The 20326-nt window shown below is 37.0% G+C and overlaps 1 protein-coding gene across 1 annotated transcript in view; it reads right to left on the reverse strand.

Moving 5' to 3' along the window:
* LOC149189408 (exocyst complex component EXO70A1-like) overlaps positions 1 to 20326 on the reverse strand; it is a 42281-nt gene that overhangs the window by 15104 nt on the left and 6851 nt on the right. Inside the window, 2 exon segments of the mRNA XM_089410220.1 lie at positions 1326 to 1642; positions 1645 to 3269. Of these exon segments, the coding sequence (XP_089266346.1) occupies positions 1326 to 1642; positions 1645 to 3269 (1942 nt within the window).

A 20326-nucleotide genomic window follows, 5' to 3' on the forward strand; every position in this document is an offset into this window, starting at 1 on the left:
AATGAACACAGAGTCTAGAAACTGAAAAAGTCTCTTTATGGGCTTAACAATATTCCTAAAGAGCATGGTTATAGTAGAATTGACACTTATCTTTTGAAAAAGGGATTTAAAAGGAGTGAAAATGAACCCACATTATATATAAAGTTAAAATGGTCATGATATACTAATTGTTTTGTTATATGTAGATGACTTGTTATACATATCTTCAAGTGATTTGTTAGTGGAAGAGTTCAGACAAGCCATAACGACTGAATTTGAAATCACTAATTTGGATTTGCTGCATTATTTTCTTGACATAGAAGTGACACAAATGAATGATGGAATTTTTATTTCATAAGAAAGTATGTTCCGAATCTTCTTCACAAATGGAAAATGGGGAAACTATAAAACCCATGAGCACACTCATGAATACAAATGAAATTTTTTCTGTAGAAGATGGAGTTAAAAGGTAGAATGTTAGATCCTATAGGAGTTTGGTAGGAATAATTTTGTATCATACTACCACTAGGCCTGATATTATGCATGCAATAGGTTTGATTTCCAAATTCATGCAAAGTCCAAGCGAGATTCATTTAGGAGCAGGAAAAAGAATTTTGAGTTGTTCTTTGTGGAACAAACAATTATGGCATTCTCTATACTTCATCAAATAATTTTGGGTTGGTTGGTTATAAAGATAGTGATTGGGCTAGATCTCTTAATGATAGAAATAACACTTCAGGTTATGTCTTTGGCATTGGGTCAGGTGCAGTGTCATGGTGTTCAAAGAAGCAAACAACTATTTCATTGTTTTCTACATAGAAAAAGTATATTGCGGCAACAACGATAACATGTTAAGTAATTTGGCTGAAGAAAGTCTTATTAGATATGAAACAAGAACAGAAACATGGCAAAACTATTTACTGTGATAACTTGTCTACCATTGCCATAACTAAAAATCTTGCGTTTCATAATCACACCCAACACATTGATACTATACTGTGATAACTTGTCTACCATTGCCATAACTAAAAATCTTGTGTTTCATAATCACACCAAACACATTGATACCAACTACCATTTCATAAGCAACTATGTGGCAAAAGGAGAAATTGAAATAAAGTTTTTTACAGCAAATGATCAACGAGCAGATATATTCACCAAAGAAGTTTCAATACATGAGGGATATGCTAGAAATCACCTCATTAAGCATTAAGGGAGACTCTTGAGGATAATGCTTCATTATGTTAGAAGAAGAAATTGAAATAAAATTTTGTACAACAAATGCTCAACGTGCAAATATATTCACCAAAAAAGTTTCAATACATGAGGGACATGCTCCGAATCACCTCATTAAGCATTAAGGGGGCACTCTTGAGGATGATGTTATTGTTGGGAAACAGATCCAAGAGATGCGTTTCCAGGTATTCAGGAGTGTAGTCAATATACATGTTAGAGTGGCTCCCCCGTGTCAAATACGTTCTCAGTCTGACCAAGAAGGACCGATAAGCCGGTATCATCTTCTCTGCAATTGAAATCCTAAGCTCCTCCTGAAGCTCCAAATCCGGGACCATCCACCCAGAATGTTTCCTAAGCACCTCCTCAATTGCGAAATTGAAACCCTTGAATCTATTCTCCAAGGACTGCTGTGACACCCCACTGATCAGCCATAACCAAGCAGTGCTATGAGCTTCGAACCCTTGACCTTCTTAACAATGTAATGAAGATTGTTCGTGAGAAACAGAGATGACAGGGAAACATCATGGTAGAGGTTAGATTTCGCATCTAACTTACATTGCAGACTCGTAATAATCCATCCCAGTCTCACTGAGAGAGCAGAGGCTGGGCTCCCCAGTTCATCACCATGCCCATCCAATTCGCCAAACAAGTCCATGACGCTATTGGGCAGGCCCTTGGAGATATCAGTGGGATCATTGGCTGTTATGTTGGTGAGAGTCTCCTTGTAATCGGACAGAAAAATCAGATAATTCATAACATACCTCGTAAGCGGATGAATCGTACCTCCCGGCACCGGACTCTTTGAATTCTCTTCCTCGATTGCATTCTCGAACTCCCTCAAAATCCCCCGCGCCGAATTACCGAGCAGAACAAGGGTCGTAGACGCTTGCGTCCGCATGCTGGCACATGAGTCGTGGTCAAAAACGGTGTCGATGTGGGGCTTTAGGTCCCGCAGAGTCTCGTACATGTCGAGCACCCTGAAGAGCCTTTCGCTCGACCTTTTGCTCATGGCCACGGATTCACCAAACTCTAGAAACTTCGTCGTGGGCCCCTTGACGACCCCGTAAAAACAGAAATTGCCGATGTTGCTAAACCCGGCAAATATCTCGTCGCAGAGCCGTTTCTCGCTGGCGAACAGAATCCTCACCGCAATTCTCACGGCGCGTATCCACTTCCTGATCTTGATGTCCAGAATTCCCCACTGCATCTTCTGCACCTCCCTGGTACTGAACCGCTCGACTCCAATTCTGTTGAGACACCCTTCGATTACAGGCCTTCTGGTGAGCCCGTACATTCGTACGCACTCACTCCCGTACCCGTTGGCAACCATGCGCTTCGCTATGCTGCGGAGTTGCAGCACAGTTTCGACCGACATCAAGTCGATTTCGCAGATCTCGTTGGCGTTAGAATTACAACTCCGACGGCTGCTGCTGCTTTCATCTTCGCCTGTCAAACCGTCGTCCGACGAACCCTGTCTCGAGTTGCAGTCCTCATACGCCATGGTCGGCTCGACATTGGTCGACAGAATTCGGTGAAACTCCTTCTCAAGGCGCCCCATCGACATTTCCATGAGGCGGTGCGCATGCACCAACTTATCCGATCTGCTTTGAGTGGCGTTCAAAATTTCCATGACGCGGCGTAGGCCGTCCACAGCATCGAGATACTCGTTGGTTTCTTTTGGGTTGTTCTGGAACAGTGAGGGGTTCAACGAGTTGGAGTCCCAGGACGAGATTATTTTGTCGGCCAAAGCCAAATTGGTCTCCAAATCGGTCGATTTTCCCTGGGGATTGCTGGGATTTTGATTGCTCGGTCCGGAAAGGCGGTTGTCGAAGGTACTGATTGTGAGTATGTCTCTCGTCATGTTCTCAGAGGTGCCCGGAGATTTTTCGATATGATGTGCAGTGGCCACTGCTCTGTCTTCTCCTCCTCCCGCTGCTTCCTGTATCTCTGTGGACGTGTGTATATAACGATTATACGATATCAAGATATTGCCCGAATTCTTCGGAATTCGTGAGTACGAAATAATCTTACAGCCCGGAAAATCTGAATAATCCCTATTGTTTTAAGAGAGAGAGAGAGTCTGCGTATGAACAGCAGAATGATTAATGAGAATTGAAGCTCCAGAGCATCATGAATGAAATATGAGAGAGAGAGCGAGAATGAGTGGAAACGTGAGTGGGGTGCGGTATTTGAGGGAGTTTAGGGATAAATAATAAACACATGGATGGCTGGAAGTTGTCGAATTCTAAATTTGGTTTTGCGTGAAGAATAAGGTACCTTTCGCTCCCCACTCGAATGGTGGTTGCTGAGTCAAACAACATTTACGTGCTATTATGAAAAATCAAAGGTAGATAATTATTTTATATAATGAAACACCTGTTTTAATTGAATTAAGTGGCCAGCTACAGTTAATAACGTTTTTTCGTGAATAACGTTTTTTTCCTCCCAGTTGAATGGTTATTGTTGCGTCAAATAATATTTAATTGCTATTATGAGGAGTTAGTGTTCAGTCAAATAATATTTAATTGTTATTATGAAGAATTAAGGTAGATATCATAATTATTTTATATAGTTAAATATATGTTTGAATTGAATTAAATGGACAGTTACAGTGTTTAAACATATATTTTACATACTCAAATATGTCAGCATTTAAATATATATTTTACATACTCAAATATGTCAACATTTAAACATATATTTTACATACTCAAATATGTCAGCATTTAAACATATATTGCTTGCTTTAAATTCGAATACGGAAAAAAACTATTACATATATTTTACATACTCAAATATGTCAGCATTTAAACATATATTGCTTGCTTTAAATTCGAATAGGGAAAAAAACTATTATATAATCAAACATGTGTATTATATAGTCAAATATAGCAGATTTTAAATAATACAACAGATCATTCCCACCACACAACCAACACTCCCTCACAAAACACACAACCAATTTGTCTTTTTAATAAATTGATTAAAAAAAAAAATGTCATATGATGAGTTATGGTAGTTTTGACATGTGGTATTAGTAAGTCATTATACGAGGTCATAGTATTGTACCAGGTCATAGTATTGTCGCAAAACATATTTGCAAGTTAAGAATCTCCATAGTAAGTGGAAATAAATTTCCATGGTTAAGAGCCTTGCCATATATCTTTTGAAATGTATATATGTTTAACTCACATATTCATTTTTTCAATAATAATAATAATAATAATAATAAAGTTATAATTTAGTCAATTTTTATGATTTTCTTAATCTTGGCAATGTAAAATTTATCATGAGATATGCAACACCCTATGTTGCACGAACAATTACTTTGTTACCAATTTTTACTTGTTACTTCAATCTTTTACTTTGTTTAACATATTCTGTTAAAGAACTGAGGCTAAGAAGCTAGAACATATCTTGTTACTTATTAATTAAGAATTTAAACAATTTGTCAAAGAATGAAAGAAACAGTTAATAACTCCTAAGACAGTTACAAACAGTTGCTCATATGTTCCCTCAAAAATAAAAGGAGGGAGAACCCTAAGGGGGTTGGAAAAAGAATCAGGAATTATGTTGCCCAGATTTTCCTTGAGTTGGACAAAAGTAACTAGTGGGAAAACTGTGAGTTACAGTCGAAATGGTATGAGACTTGGCTGGACCGCAGTCCTGATGCCCAAGATACTGGACCCCAAATGGTACGAGACTTGAGGCTGGACCGCAGTCCTGATGCCCAAGATACTGGACCCCAAATGGTATGAGACTTGAGGCCGGACCGCAGTCCTGATGCCCAAGATACTGGACCCCAACAGAAGATACTGGACCCCAAATGGTATGAGACTTGAGGCTAGACCGCAGTCCTGATGCCCAAGATATTGGACCCCAACAGACTTATTGACTGTGAGGAACAGGAAGAGCTCAGAGGGGGAATCTGGACGTAATCTTACAGAGTTATAAACAAAGTAGAAACAAATATGTAATACAAGATGTGCTTAGTAATCACTAACTAAAATGAGTTATTATTATTCAATAATGGATAACTAATAGCATACTTATTACTAGATATATTTTTGTCTTGGTATATTGCTAAATATATTCTGTAATATTATGTTGATGGTTATATTCTGTCAGTTTATTTAAATTGATGAATCATAATCAAATAATACTGGTAGCTTTAAACTGTTCTAAGAAAATAACCCAAACTGTTCTAAGAAAATTACCCAACCATTTCGGGATAACATTATATTAGCGAATTAGAGAAGTTAATAGATGAACAATATCGGGCTTTTAGAGCGAATACTACATTTAATCAAACCATGAGATGCTTTCCTGATACATAGAGCATACAAACATTAAACCGAAAGGCATTCACTCTACAATTATAAACCTTTCTATAGATGCAACATAAAAAAATGTTAAATGTCAGACGCAAACGAAAGACGGTATTTTCATCATGGGACAATTATCACAAACCATTGCATAACCAAATCAAACCAGACTTATCTTTAACTGTACAAAAACGTTAACTAAATCGCGAGGGTTCTTTGTGGTTCTCAGTCGATTTCCATAGGAAAAACCGAGAGCCAACCACCCATGCTCCTATCTAATTTCCAAATCATTCAAGCTGTGAACATTGTTACTCATAATGAATAGAATAGTGCTAGAACTGACCAAACAAAGTAAAAAATTTCGTGTATGGAATGTTCTTGAATTATAACTTTAAGTTAGAATGGAAAATATCAAAATCGGGTTTAAACCCATATAGTCGGAGTCAAACCAGTTCATAGAGTCGTCCCATCTCGGACTATTCAAAGAAAAATGCACAATCCCGACACTGGCTAAAATTCTCCCGATGCCAACTGCGTCAACCCTCCTAGTCTCTGTGTGGCTCTTCATGAGCCTTTTTCTGCCCTCCTCAGCCTCTGCGCTAACCTCTCTCTTACCCGAACTGATGACACAGCACCTCTATGTCAACCCTTCTCTGTCACTCGAGATAGTTGTTTCTGCTGCAAATGCTCTGCTACAACCGATGCCTTCATCTCTCATGTGATTTTCATCCACCCTCTGATACCATGTCAAAATTTCTAAGTATTACCCATTAGAAATTTTATCTGTATTATCTGGTTTATTTTTCCTACTTGTTAATTAAGAACATGTTATTTAAACATATTGAAATAAACACAATATAGTCTCAACCATCTATAGATCAACAACTGAAAGAAATAGAAAACACACAAGTGACATCGTTATTTTTGGACAACTCGTCCCCAGAAAAACCCACTTTGGGAAAATTGGTGCAGCAACTCTGAGGGTTATTTTATTATGCAGTTTATCCTTGAGTACAACTGGGTGCCAAACCGGCTCACCCGACAAAGAAAATAATTTGGCAGTAATACCTCTCTATTCAGAAGTAGATATTCCGAAAATCTACCCCATGAAACCCTCTCCAGCAACCTCTGAAGCTCAGCGTCAGCCTCCCTAGCCTCAACGTTAACCCAAAACCCTCTGCGTCAACACTCTGAGGCATGGCAAAGCCTCTACAGCCCTCTGCGTCAATCCTGCTGCCCTCTGCGTGGATGACGCAGGCCCTTCTGGCCTCTGCGTAATCCCTTCTAGCTCTGTGTGGCTCCCTCTAGCTCAGTGACTACCTCTCTCTACTTCTGTGCTGGTCTCTCGACGCTATCTCTACCTCTTTGTCGAGTACTCACTGCCCCTCGCTACAAACTGATCATTGATTAGACTTTCTTAGCAATCCCCGCCATAGAAAATCAAATGACTGATCACTTTGGTGTGTTCTCCAACTAACCCTCAGGCCTCCTCTTATGCTTTTCATGTTGGTCCTTCAACGGCCGAGATTGCATCTCTAATCAACGGCTACGATTAGGTTTGGATTGATCCATGTCATTTAGAACCCTCTAACCCAATTTTATATTAAATACCCATTAATATTTTATTTTTCCTAAGTTTAGACTTAGGAACTCCATTAAAAATATTAATTATTTCAATATCTCCTAAACTAGGTAGAATCTGCCCAAACCTTTTCTGGGTCTTGGAGATGTCATGTGCTTTAGCCTCTCCACCAATTCTAATGGCTATAGTACATCTGATGCTACCCCAAATCAATAGCAATCTCATAGACACTCGCTCAGCTCCATCTCGAGTTGCGCTCTCAATGGTGTCCTTTGACTTTGCTCCCTGGGAAGCCATGTACATGTACTACTGAGAGGCAGACGAACACCTGTGATACTCTAAGACATAGAAACACTCATGGGAAGAAATCTGTCAGATAAAAACCAAAACAAAATAGAGGACTGACATGTAGCGTACATGTGTGACTGTCTGTGAAGTTTGCGCAATTTTCACTGGGAGGCTGGGACACTGACTGCTGGTTGTGCGCAAGGCACAGTCTGGGCTGTTAGGAGGCTGACTAAGTGCTGAAACTACATAATTCATAGTCCAGCCTAGCTTAGTCAACTCAATTCTACTTACATAAGTGCTGAGGTTGTGTTTTAGCTTACATAAGTTCAGAGATTGTGTTGTATAAAGGAAAAGTTTCAAGTTTCAACATTTTACCTTTTCCTTTCCTTTGCTACAGGGTCAAACCCAATGAGGAAATGCATAGGTTATTTATTTATTACATATCAGTTTTTGCATTGGATAAGTTTATGAAAAGTTTAGGTATAAATTTTTAAAAATCTTGATTACAGTTGTTAAATTTCAAGATTTAAATGCCAAATTTTTAATGATGCTAATCTATTTCTAAAATTAAAAAATAATTTAAACACTCTAACTACCTAATTTTTTAAAAAAAAATTACCAAATTAAAAAAAAAAAAAAAGAAGCTACCATCTAAACTATTTTATTGCATCGATAGACAACGCCAGTTTTTAACAAATGTTAGTTAAATATATAATTTTGAAAAATTTAAAATAACTTAAATATATATATATATATATATATATATATATATATATATATATATATATTTTTATATAATAAAAAAAAAAAAAAAAATTTTTCGATTTTTCTATCTTCTTTTATTTGCTTGGTTTTTTATCACTTTTAATATAAAAGGGTCATTTGTATTTCAATATAAAGCTTAAAATAAATATTTTATTTATTTATAATAAATATTATTATTTTTATAATAATAATATGATTTTAAATTTTTGTTTATTATCATATAAAAATTTAATGATAAAGTAATATGGAAAATCATAAAAATTATATATTGATCTTCTTTAAACATATGCTTTAATAACTAAGCCTAACGATGCCTAAAGTCCCATAACACTTGTAAAGCATTTTCAAGAGGTGACCATGTATATTGATTAAACAATTTTGAAAGAGCCATGAACAAAGAAGTCCCATGGGTGGAAAACAGATTGAAAGTTTAAGACCAGGAGAGTCTCAAGAAATTTTTATTTTTTTCTAATTAAAAAATTCATTAATTTCATTAGAGGTAGAAAAATTACAAGAGTAGAATATTATAAGGTATTTCAAGGTTATTATATAAATTAATTATGGGGTTTGTTTTCGGGAAAAATATTTTATGATTTTGTATAAAGTAAAAAAAATATATATATATATCTTTAATAAGATCAGGGACATGTTTAGTTTGTGTGCAACCTTTTTTTACAAATGATAGATAATATATAAAGAATATAAAAATTTTGGAGGGTCCAAAAAAGTGACAAAAATGATCTTAGATACATTTAGTACAATCAACCATTAATTTAGAAATAGTAAAAATATCATTTTCAAATAGAAAATGGGAAACAAAATATGAATTGCCAATTAATATATCTTTGAAGGAACCATTTCCCGAGGTTGCCTTCACTGCTATAATAAACCCTTCAACTATAGGGAAGAACAGGAGTGGAGATAATGTGAATCTCTTTTGAATTCCTCTTTTGAGCATGAAGAAGGGTGACCTTGCCCCATTAATTAAAACTACAATTTAAGAGACTGATATTATACATCACATGACCAATGTTACAAAATGTAAAATGAAGTCCACGCGAATGAGAATGTGGTGGAGAAATATCCAACTAACTTTTTCAAATGCTTGGATATATCCAATTTAATAATGATGGGTCTTAGTTTCTTTGTTTTTACGTATAAACCTTATTGCGATACACCAATAACCTCATGTATTTTCTTTCCTTCGAGGAAGCCAAATTGCTCGAGTGATACCTATCTTGAGAGATTTTCCTTTTGTCGATAGGAGGTGATTTTGTAAATAATATTATAGAAGTATACAAGATGAAATCTATCATAGTGTGTTGGGTTTTCTATCCTTGGTATGAGTGCAATGAAGGTAATGTTAAAGTTGACAATACCTTCCTAGATTTCCTTGAGGCCGCCAGTACCCCTTAAAGATCATTTTCAATGAAAACATAATAGCTAAGAAAAAATTCAATAGGGAGACCATCAGGGCCTAGATTATTACCTTTCTAAAAACTTTGAAGAGCTTTGAATAATTCGTATTTTACCACATTTTCCATAAGATTTTGGTTGTCTTCAAAGATCCATGAATCTAGGTAAGAAACTTGTCAAATGTAAGTTGATATCTATAGTGGCATGCTTGTTTTATTTGAAGAGAGTTTGAAATAGCTATCTCCCTCATTTGCAATGTTTAGGAAATTTTTAGCTTAGGTCCCATCCTCTCTACTTATTTTCTATACATAATTGATGTTATTTCTACTATTTGCAAAGCAGTAGAAGAATTTGGTGTTATTTTCACCTCCCTTAAGCCAAATTACCTTGTTCTTGAGTTGCCACTCTTTCTCTTTTTCTAAGAATAACTTTCTTCTCTTATGTTCTAGTTTAGTAAGCTTAACCTTTGAAGAGTCCATTAGGGAACTAAATCATTTGAAGGAAAGCCTAATGGCTATAGATTGTTCTACTTATAGTAGGAATCTATCATCTTTCTCTCATTTCATTTTACCACTGGATTGCATATTTCCTAGCACTTTTAAAGTTTTTGTGAAATTGGATGGCCACTAATTCATTTAAGGAATTATTGAAAGGTAGAAAGGTATTATTTAAGGTTTGGAAGAAGTCTTTTTCTTTGAACAACAATATTTAGCTTAAAGGGTCTTGGTGATTTCCCTTATGTAGTAGCTAATTTCAAAGTACTAGGTTATTATCAAACTCCCTTCTATTTGATACTCATTGGCGTAATCTTAGGATCTGTTGTAGCGGCTACAACCACCCTCCAAAATTTTTACTATGCTTTGATTTTGTAGCCTCCCTTCAAAATCATAGCAACTCATCTCATACTGATCCAGGTATTTGTGCTTCAACTGAGATTTATTCTCTTCATTTGGGCTTGTGTTTGCTTACTTAGCTCATTTTCCAAACCACAAGTTGATCTCTTGACCTGGTCTTCCCACATTTCTGGGCTTGGCTTAGAGAATTGTGCAATCCTTGAGGGCAACCAACCTTGCTCTTCGGAATTGTGCAATCATTATTGACAACACACCTTATGCTCACAAATTGCACAGAACATGAGAGGCGGCCCAGAGCCACTCATCCCAGAAATTACGTAGAACCCACTATGCTAAGAAACTACGTAGTGCATGAGCCAAAGAGTTGCCCAGTCCTTCCCAGAACTGTGTAATATTTCTAGGCAATGCATGTCAGATTTCCCTCTAGAAAAGAAGGAAACTAAAGGGAAAGAAGCATCCTCATGCTTAGAGGTACATTTCTATCCTTAGAAGTTTCCACTAAGTTTCGCTTTTGTCCTTGATCTCAGACATGTGCGTCATAAATTCCAATTTGCTCAATTATATGTAATGGATGCCTCTAGAGCTCATTTGTACATTTGATCATAAAGCTCTAGCATTCTTAAGGAGATCAAGGATACTTCATACCATTGTCGTCGCTTTTCTGGGTGAGTTTTTCTTGTATCATATTTTGGCGCATTTTCTATCACTTTTCATTGTTTAGCTTGCGAGAGTGTCGTTTCACTTGTTTCTTTGACCGACTACTAGCTTTTTGACTTGTTTTAGCTTATAGAGGTCTTGTTTCAAGTTATAGGTTGCCTTTTCCAAGTGTCGCATGAGTTTTCCCATTTTTCACCAATGATCACCGTTATGGCGACTCTCTTCACATGCTTCGTTTTCCTTCAGTCAAATAAATTGTAGCACTTGTTTCACATACATGTATCAACACTTAGTCAAATCTGCACTCAACATCACACAATCCTTCAGATCTGCTTGATTTTCACACTCCCCATGGGCAGGTCTAGGCTCCCCTTGCCTAGATCTCAAACTTCACTGCATGCACTACATAATCTGGGAGCTCAAGGCCTCTACCTTGGCTTCTGGAATTGTGCAGAGCCTATCCTAGGCTGGCTCCAACTACACATTGTGCAGTTCCAAGAGCCAGTCTCACAGCCTGGCCACTAATACTGCGTAATGCGCAGTCTCTCCCATGCCCTGGCCTAGATTGAACTGTGCATTGCGCAGTTCCAGTATTCAAGCTTCCACACTGACTGTTGGGACTATGTAATGCACAGTTCCCACAGTGAGTCAGTTACCCCTATTAGTCACAATTACACAATCCCTCTCATTAGATGCCTAGATTTTTGCATGATCATGTTGTGAAGTTAGATTTGCAAGAGCTAATGTTTTCTTGCCATGAGGGTCCTTTTTGTCCCATAAGTACCGCACTCGTGAAACACTTCTCTCCAGTAATCATTGTACCATGGCACTAAAGAGAGATGCTTCAAGAGAGACCACTGAAAGAAGTACTGGGGAAGCAATTGAGAAAGCGCTAGTTAACTTTTAAATATATGCAGACACTCAATTGTTCATAGAAAAGGAGTCAACACTAACATGGCTGCAAGTCCAGTAGCAGTAGCAGAAGGCAACAATCTAGTACAAGATCAGGGAAAGAGGAAGTTTCTAACATAATACAGGGAGAAAAAAGTTGCAGATTGAAATCAGATTCGATCTTCATGCAGGAACCTTTGGCATCAGAAGCAAAATGAAGTAGAAGATACAGAAATTAGAGAGGAGGAAGAGAGAAAAGCAGAGCTTGCAGGTAGCATAACTGAGATCATAGCAAGAAGAACAAGAACTGAGGGAAGAACGGTAGTTGAGGAGGAAATAAAAGGTATAGAAGCAAAAATAGGAAGAAGAACAAAAGCAAGGCGCGATGATAGAGGAAACAACGCCCATATAGGTCGAAGAGTTGGAACAACTAGCAACAAAGGAGGAGAGTGAACAAATTCATTAAGGAAAGGGTGATAATGTCAGACACCAGGAAGCATCCATATGCCCTTGCCGAAGCCGGATTGGCCTATGCAGGAGCAGCAAGATCAAATGTTAAGCAACTGATGGCCGAGAATGAACAACTGGCAAAGCATTTGTAGGTTTTCAGGCAAGAGGCAGAGCAACTCCGAGCATCAATGCAGAATGCAATTTTTGCAATGGGGGAGATGAGGAAATAATTACTCGCTGAAGTATCAAGACTTGAGGATACCATGCAGAAGCTCTATAATGGATTTTTCATCGTGCATAAATCATTTTTCCATGTACATGGCCTACAACATCGGAGCAAGGAGTTTGCTCAAACTCTTAAGAACATACATGTTTCCATCTCCCCATGTACAAGAGTGGGCAATATGGTAAAAAGGAGCCACAGTTGACTTAGTTAAGAAGATGAAGCCACAGGCAGAGCTGGAGAAAGAAAAGGTTCAGATGTTGATCCAGAACTATGAACAACTTGCCCCATTCATCAGTAGCATACAAGCCACATATGTGTGGTTGTACAACAGTTTGGATGTCATGGTGAGAAAGCATAGGATCCCATCAATCGGTTCCCTCAATGAGACTAAACCCAAGAACCAAGTCCAGCTTGAGATCAATGAGTACATGGAGTAGCTAAGATGAGAGGCCACAAGGGAAGACTTGGAGCTGAATGCACATAACATGCAAAAGTACATCGGTGGTCCCGTCATGGTAAACACCATGATTCACATGCTTCAAGACAAGTTGGATACATGTTCCAAGACCATATACCCAGATGCTATGGAGGCAAAAGTCTGTTATGAAAAATAAACCATCAAGTAGTTTGGGGACATTATCTCATAGTACCAAGCTTGACATGAGTACATAATCGAGAAACACCAAGTGGAGGTTGGCAAGTTGGTCTTTCACCAAACTTCGGAGTCATATTGCTTTGTCTTGTTAGGTTGTCTCTAGCCTATTTTGTCTCACATGAGTAAATGTGGAAAATGTAATATTATTTGTAAATATGTTGTAAGTGAAATTCCAAGTTTCATTAGTGGAATATGAAAGGTCATCATATTATGTAGTGAGTTACTTGTGAAGAAGTTGAAGAGTCACGAGGGTAGTCAAAGAGTCACAAAGGGGAATTTCAAGGGTCACCCCACCCTTTATTATAAATATAACCTCATAACTCATAGAAAGGAGATTTTGAGAGCAAAGATTTTGGCTAGGCTTAGGCTTAGAGAAGGCTTGGGAGTATTGTGACGAGCCTTGGTTTCTCCACAATGTAGAGTGAGTATACTTCTTTGGAGGAGCAAGCGTTATTGACTGTAATGTTCGACTATCGGGGCTAGTGACCGTCAATGGTGTATGTATGGAGGGAACTTCCACCTATAATAACAATAACAGAGCCAACACACTTTCAAGCATATGTTTTTATTGTAGTTGGACTATTCTGGTTTCTTTAACAATGTGTGTTGTTTAACTTATGCATTTTGTTATGAACTATTTGTATGCAATTGTATGAATCTGGTTGAATGCGTGTTTTTGGATTAACCCGTCACTTTAATTTGTGGACTATCCCACATATTAGATTTTGATGTCATTCCGCTCATGTGTTCCTTTTGAACTATGTAGTATTATAGGATTATAAGGGGCACACTTCCTTTTCACCAGGGAAAATTTTAAGAACCACCCTAAATTTATATGTATAATAAATGGGCTAATCCCCATGATACATAGGAAAAGTGGGAGGCGATTTTATCAATAATATAATATGTATATATAAATTTTTTGGCAAATCTCTCATTAGATTATATTATCTTGTATATTGATGGAGAATCTTTCACTGAATTATAAAATCTTGTAAGATCTTGGCAAATCTTTTACTGAATAATAAAACATTGTGAAGTCTTGGTGAATGTTTTGTTAAAGTATGAAACCATATATGATAATAAGAAAACATATTCATTAAATTGTAATATACTAACATACATGTTTGGAAAAAGAAACATAATTTTCTCTTCCTACAAACGATGTTCCAAGTTTCAGTGGTCGTGTTTGTCAAGGTTCTTACAATACACTCTTTCATATCCTTTTATTAGTTTTGATAATATTCCACAACAAAGTTCTTGTAGGTGTTGATATTGACAACGAGTTTTGTCAAGGTAGGAGAGATTAATCTTTTCTCTACAACTTTTGTCAAGATACCACTTTTTTCAAGTTATCAAATTTCTTTCTTATTCCATAGACTCCAACTGTGAGATAAAAAAAAACACATCAAGTTTGTTTACCCCAACACGCCAACAAGTAGCAAGCCCCAACTATATGTTGGCTCCCCGTTAATGCGGTGTAGAAGGTCAACGCTCCCCATTAATGGCGGTGTAGAAGGTCAACGCTCCCCGTTAATGGCAGTGTAGAAGGTCAACGCTCCCCGTGTGTTTCGTGGCATGTGCTTAAATCTAGAGATGTGTCTGTTTACTAACACCTGTGGGTTTTGGTGTAATGGAAATCATGACTCCAACAAGTGGTATCAGAGCCAGAGGTCTCGAGTTCGAAACACATTGGGCTCGCATTGGGGGGGAGATTGTTGGCTCCTTGTTAATGGCGGTGTAGAAGGTCAACGCTCCCCGTGTGTTTCGTGGCATGTGCTTAAATCTAGCGATGTGTCTGTTTACTAACACCTGCGGGTTTTGGTGTAACGGCAATCGTGACTCCAATACTATATTATATAAGAAAGTATTAGGTATCCCAAGGGCCTGAAGGGGATCTAATTGAAAGAAGTGACCATTGTAAGAATCCTTCCAATCAATATATAAATATATAAATGTACATTTATTATTATTTTAATTGGAAATATTCAATTAAATAATAAAATTTAATTACGTCTCTCCTAATCTAAATTGCTTATTAGCATAATTCACTACCCTCATAGGTCTCGCATTTTTTAACAGCGTTGTAACATGTAGATTAATTTCCTTTTTGGTCAACAATATCCACCTTTTAGGAAAATATGGTGCAGTGGCTCCAACCCCTACAGATCATTAGGACAAACTAAGAATAGCATAGAAGATGAAAGGTTGTACAAACCAACTTATTTTTCAAACAACTAATCCAACATCAGTACCTAAACTTATTCATGAAGATATCATATTGATAATGTTTGAAAAATGGTGAGAAATCTTCTGTGAGGGTGATGTAGAAAGAGTGATAAGGTTTCATTGTTTTGAATTTTTTTTGTTAAATCAAAAAAAGTTAAAAACCAATATTAATGGAGATATTGGTATTTTTTACTAAATTTTGTGAAGTGACTAAATGTAGCTTTAACCATTCATCTTAAGATGTTTTTACAGTATAATTTCCTAAGTCTATTTAATATCTTCATTATCGTAAAAACCAACCTATATCCATCTTAACTCCACATCTACCATTCTTAGGGGGATGAAATCTATTTATCCCTCTGAGCACTTGTTAGACCTAGAATTAAGATGGATATAAGATGATAGAATTTCCCCTTTAAATAGTCTATGCTCACATGAATACCATGGTATTACCATGGGTCAATACCATGGGTTATCATAAACCTGGAGCTTAAAAATTACTATTAGTAATTTATAAAAATTAATAGAATTTATTATTGATTTTTATTTTATTTTTTATTTTAACCAAGTTAAAATGTTTAACATAAATTAAATTACAACATCCATTTTTACTCTTGATCCAACAAGCCCCGAGAGGGATCAAATATTTTTTCACTCTATGCTAGTTTGCATATCACGATATTTGATACCTCTCAGGGCTTAGTAGATCCAGAGTAAAGATGGATCTATGATGGTTTAATTCCCCCATTTAAATAGGCTACATTCCTATAAAGTGACTTATGGAGTAAATATAAAAAAATGTTTTATTTGTTTACCATACCTCTCGTTTATTTATATTTTTATTAATTTACCATACCTCTTTTACAAATATGGTATTTGGCCCATAGGGTTCACTTAAATAAAACCTCTTTTTTTAGCCTTCATAAATAGAAAGAGGGTGATGGAATAAATATAAAAAGAGGTTTTATTTATTTACCATACGGTCTAGTTTATTTATATTTTTATTTAGTTACCATACCTTTTGAGTAAGTATAAAAAGAGGTTTTATTTGTTTACACCCTTGCATGTATATAAGGTGACTTATGGAGTAAGTATAAAAAATGTTTTATTTATTTACCATACCTCTCATTTATCTATATTTTTATTAATTTACCATACCTCTTTTATAAATATAGTATTTGGCCCATAGGATTCACTTAAATAAAACCTATTCTTGAACATTAGGGCGAATGGAAGGTTGTAACTCCTAATTTCAAGGGCTAAATTTACCTTTTTTACTCTCTCCCTTAAAATAAGGTGGGCTATTTGAGGCCATTTGTAAAAATGTACTATGATACAAAATATTCGCCCACAAAAAATTTAAAACCCCTTAATTTCGCCAAAGGGCGAACATTCGCCCCTAAAATTTTCCATGCTTTTCACCTCTGTCTGTTAGAACCCCCATGCATGTCACTTGGCTTTTTGCAAGGTCACATACTTGCTTCAACTCAAAGTTATCATACTTATCCTTGCATGCTATTGTGGTCAAGGCATTACATTAACACCCACTGTTGGAACTCCTACTCCAAACGGTCTAAGGTCTATTAGGTACTTCTTACCGAGGAGATCCCCTGAATGTTGGTGGGTCCAACACCGTCAACATTTTTGGCGCTAGAACGAAGGCCAAATGATAAGCTGAGACCTTCATGTCTTTTTTGAATTTCTACACCCATTTCATAACTTCTTCCACAATAAAACTCCCGACATGTTTTTCCAGAGATATAGAACTACAAGTGTCAGCGAATATCATTGATGACTTGTCACATCTTAATTTTAATGGCGAGGGTGAAACAACCTTGCTTGAGCATACTAAGCGTTTTCTTCAATTTTTCATAGAGCACAACATCTTCGGTGAGGATGTTGCCTGTAGGTTGTTCATTCTCACGTTCGAAGGGTGCGTAAGGAAATAGTGTTACACATTGTCAAAAAAATTTCCCATGATTTTGGCAGATATGATCACGAACATCTGTGCCAAAAAATTTCGAATTGCGAAAATCACCTGATGAATCGTTACGCCATTTTCACAATCGTTTTGTACATATTTGTTATGAAATTCCAGAAAATGAAGTTGATTGGGATATCTTAACCGGAACATTTCTACATCTTGTTTGCATTTCATTAAATTCTCAAGACTTAAAATATTTCAATTCACTCTGAGCTTATCACGAGGCTAGAGCTTCCAAATATGTGACAGATAAGGTTGTTGTTCCAAATAACCCCCCATCTGCTTCTCATCAAACAACTCTAGTGCCACGGGTTGAGGCGGAAGAAATTCAAAATCTATTTGTTGAACTATCACCTTCTCTTCCCATATCACATGGTCAGGACCCTTGCACAGTTTTGGACTACAAGGACGATGTGTGTGATGAAATGTTTTCCCCTCATTTTCCACCCTTCGCTCCCTCTGATCCTCCAAATTGCGAGTTTTCGTGTTCATCTGTTTCAAATATTTTCTTTGATGTTCATGAGGATCAGTTGTTGGATGGAGTTTTTATTTAGCAGCCAAACTGCGATATCATTTGCAATGAGTATGTCTGGAATTCAAGAGTTGAAGAAGAATCCGCAATGAACGATGATCCTATTCCTTTCGTAGCTCTTCCGCACTATCCTCACACTGTCTGCGATTCTTTCATTCCTATTGAATCATGTGAGAGTTCAATTTCTGATCATATTAATACTTCCAATCATTCACAGAATTTGTGGAATTGTATTTTTTCATCTAAATGCGGAGAGGTTGAATTTGTTATCATGGATCTTCCCATTTCCTCATCATGCCTTTCTAGAAACATAAGGGGTGGAATTTCTCATTTTTCATCCTCCCCTCTATACGGTTCATTAGATCATGAGGATGCCCCCATTGGCGATCTTGAATTTTCTGATCGTGGTTGTCGTGACCTGTTCATTGATTCAGCAGGTCACGATGTTGATTCTTCCACTATCAATTTTTCGAAACCACCTATCCTTAATGATCTACGTTCCGATGAGTTGGAACTTCCTCAAGTTGTCAAGACACTTCAGCCTGAGCTGATGGTTATGTCAGGTTCTCATAGCCTTGAGGTCAGTTCCATCTCTGATCAGAATAATGTTGAATCTACTGAGGCTCCTCATCACTTCACCACACATATTGAAGATCCTTCTGTTTTACAAATTTCGCATCCTCCATCCATTTTTCACGATCCTATTGCTCAATATTTGGGGGGGTCCTATTTGGTGAGCACCACGATGAAGCAAAATTTTATTTCTTTCTTTATGTTTTCTCGACTTCGCAGTTCAAAATTTTGCGCGTGTAAGTCTTTGGCTCAAATTGTCAGGGCACCATGACATAACCGTGGAATGTCTCCCTTGCACTTTTTTTTTTCTTATTTTTCTATGCGTTCATTCAAACTTTAAACATTTTGGTTTACAATATTTTATCTTTCTTGTTTCGTGTGTTACTTGAATATTTTTCTTAACATGTATCCCCTCGCCTCCGTAGGCCTACCAATGCACTGGTGGCTGCATTGGAAATATCACTTTACGTGAGATTAACCTACTTTTTGCTTAGGTTAGGAATATGAGTAGTGATTTTCTTGCTTGTTTCTTGATTTTATTACTTTATTTTGCTTTTTTCTTGCTTCTTTTCTTTGCTTGTTTTCTTTTGCACCCATAGGTTAGTTTCTGCATGAAACCATGTTTGGCTTCTTCGACAAGCAGGGTGAAATCTAAGAGGAACTTGTACAGCTATCAAATTTTTGTTATTTTTCTATTCCCTCTCTTGTGCCAAATTTCTCCAACATCTCGAATCTTCACTTTTTCAGCCTTACTGCTCAATGTAATGTAATCTCCCACCTCAATTTTGTAGAGGTTCTTCACTCAAACCCATATCTGCTTCACTTTCTCGGTAGCTATGTGTCTCAGAAAGGCTTTTCGTTTACTGAAAATAACACCATAACCTCTATCCTCAAATACTAATATAGAGATCAGGTTCTTCTTCAACCCAAGTAAAAACATAACATCTTTGAGGTGAAGAGGAGAGGCTTTCTCCCTCTCAAAGGTGACAGTGCCAATTCCTATAGCATTGTACCTCCCATCATCCCCCATTTTGATATGCATATGGAAATCCTTCTCCTCCATGCTAATAAAAAAATCCTTGTACGCAGTCATATGGAACGAGGAATCGAAACCAAGGTACCACACACTCCCCATAACAGTGCTGGCCATGCATGCTATCAAGGTGAAGTTTAATTCGAATTGCGAAGCCAGTGCTTCACCTGTTGCTCCTCTTGAAAGATTCTTGGTATACTTCATGTGCAGACATTTTGTTACTTAGTGCTTGTATTTGTGGTAGTGGAAGCATTTTATCTTGCTCAAGTCTTTCTTCTTGCCATTATTTTAGCTAGATTCAAGTTTTATTTGGGTCTTCTTTAATTTTCCCTTCTCCCCCTTTCCAGCCAATGAAAAATTCTCTTCATCCTCAGCTTTGGATGATGCTCCATCCCTTTTATTTCTCTACAACTCCTCTTGAACCAAATAAGGCCAAAACCTTTCCCAATTTGGTAATTTTCCCCTTCCATTCATAGAGTCCTAATAACTATACCAGGATTTTGGAAGGCCTAGAAGAGCTAGGCTCACCAGGTCATCTTTTACAACATTCACCCCAACCCCTCCAAGCTCATCTCGAACTTGTGTAAAATTGTAGAGATATTGTGGAATAATTCATTCTTCTACATTCTAGTGTTTCAAAGTTTATCTTTC

Source organism: Pinus tabuliformis, chromosome 3_1 (genome assembly GCF_031772625.1).
Source record: "Pinus tabuliformis cultivar Carrire ecotype Pingquan chromosome 3_1, CPIR1, whole genome shotgun sequence".
NCBI lineage: Eukaryota > Viridiplantae > Streptophyta > Pinopsida > Pinales > Pinaceae > Pinus > Pinus tabuliformis.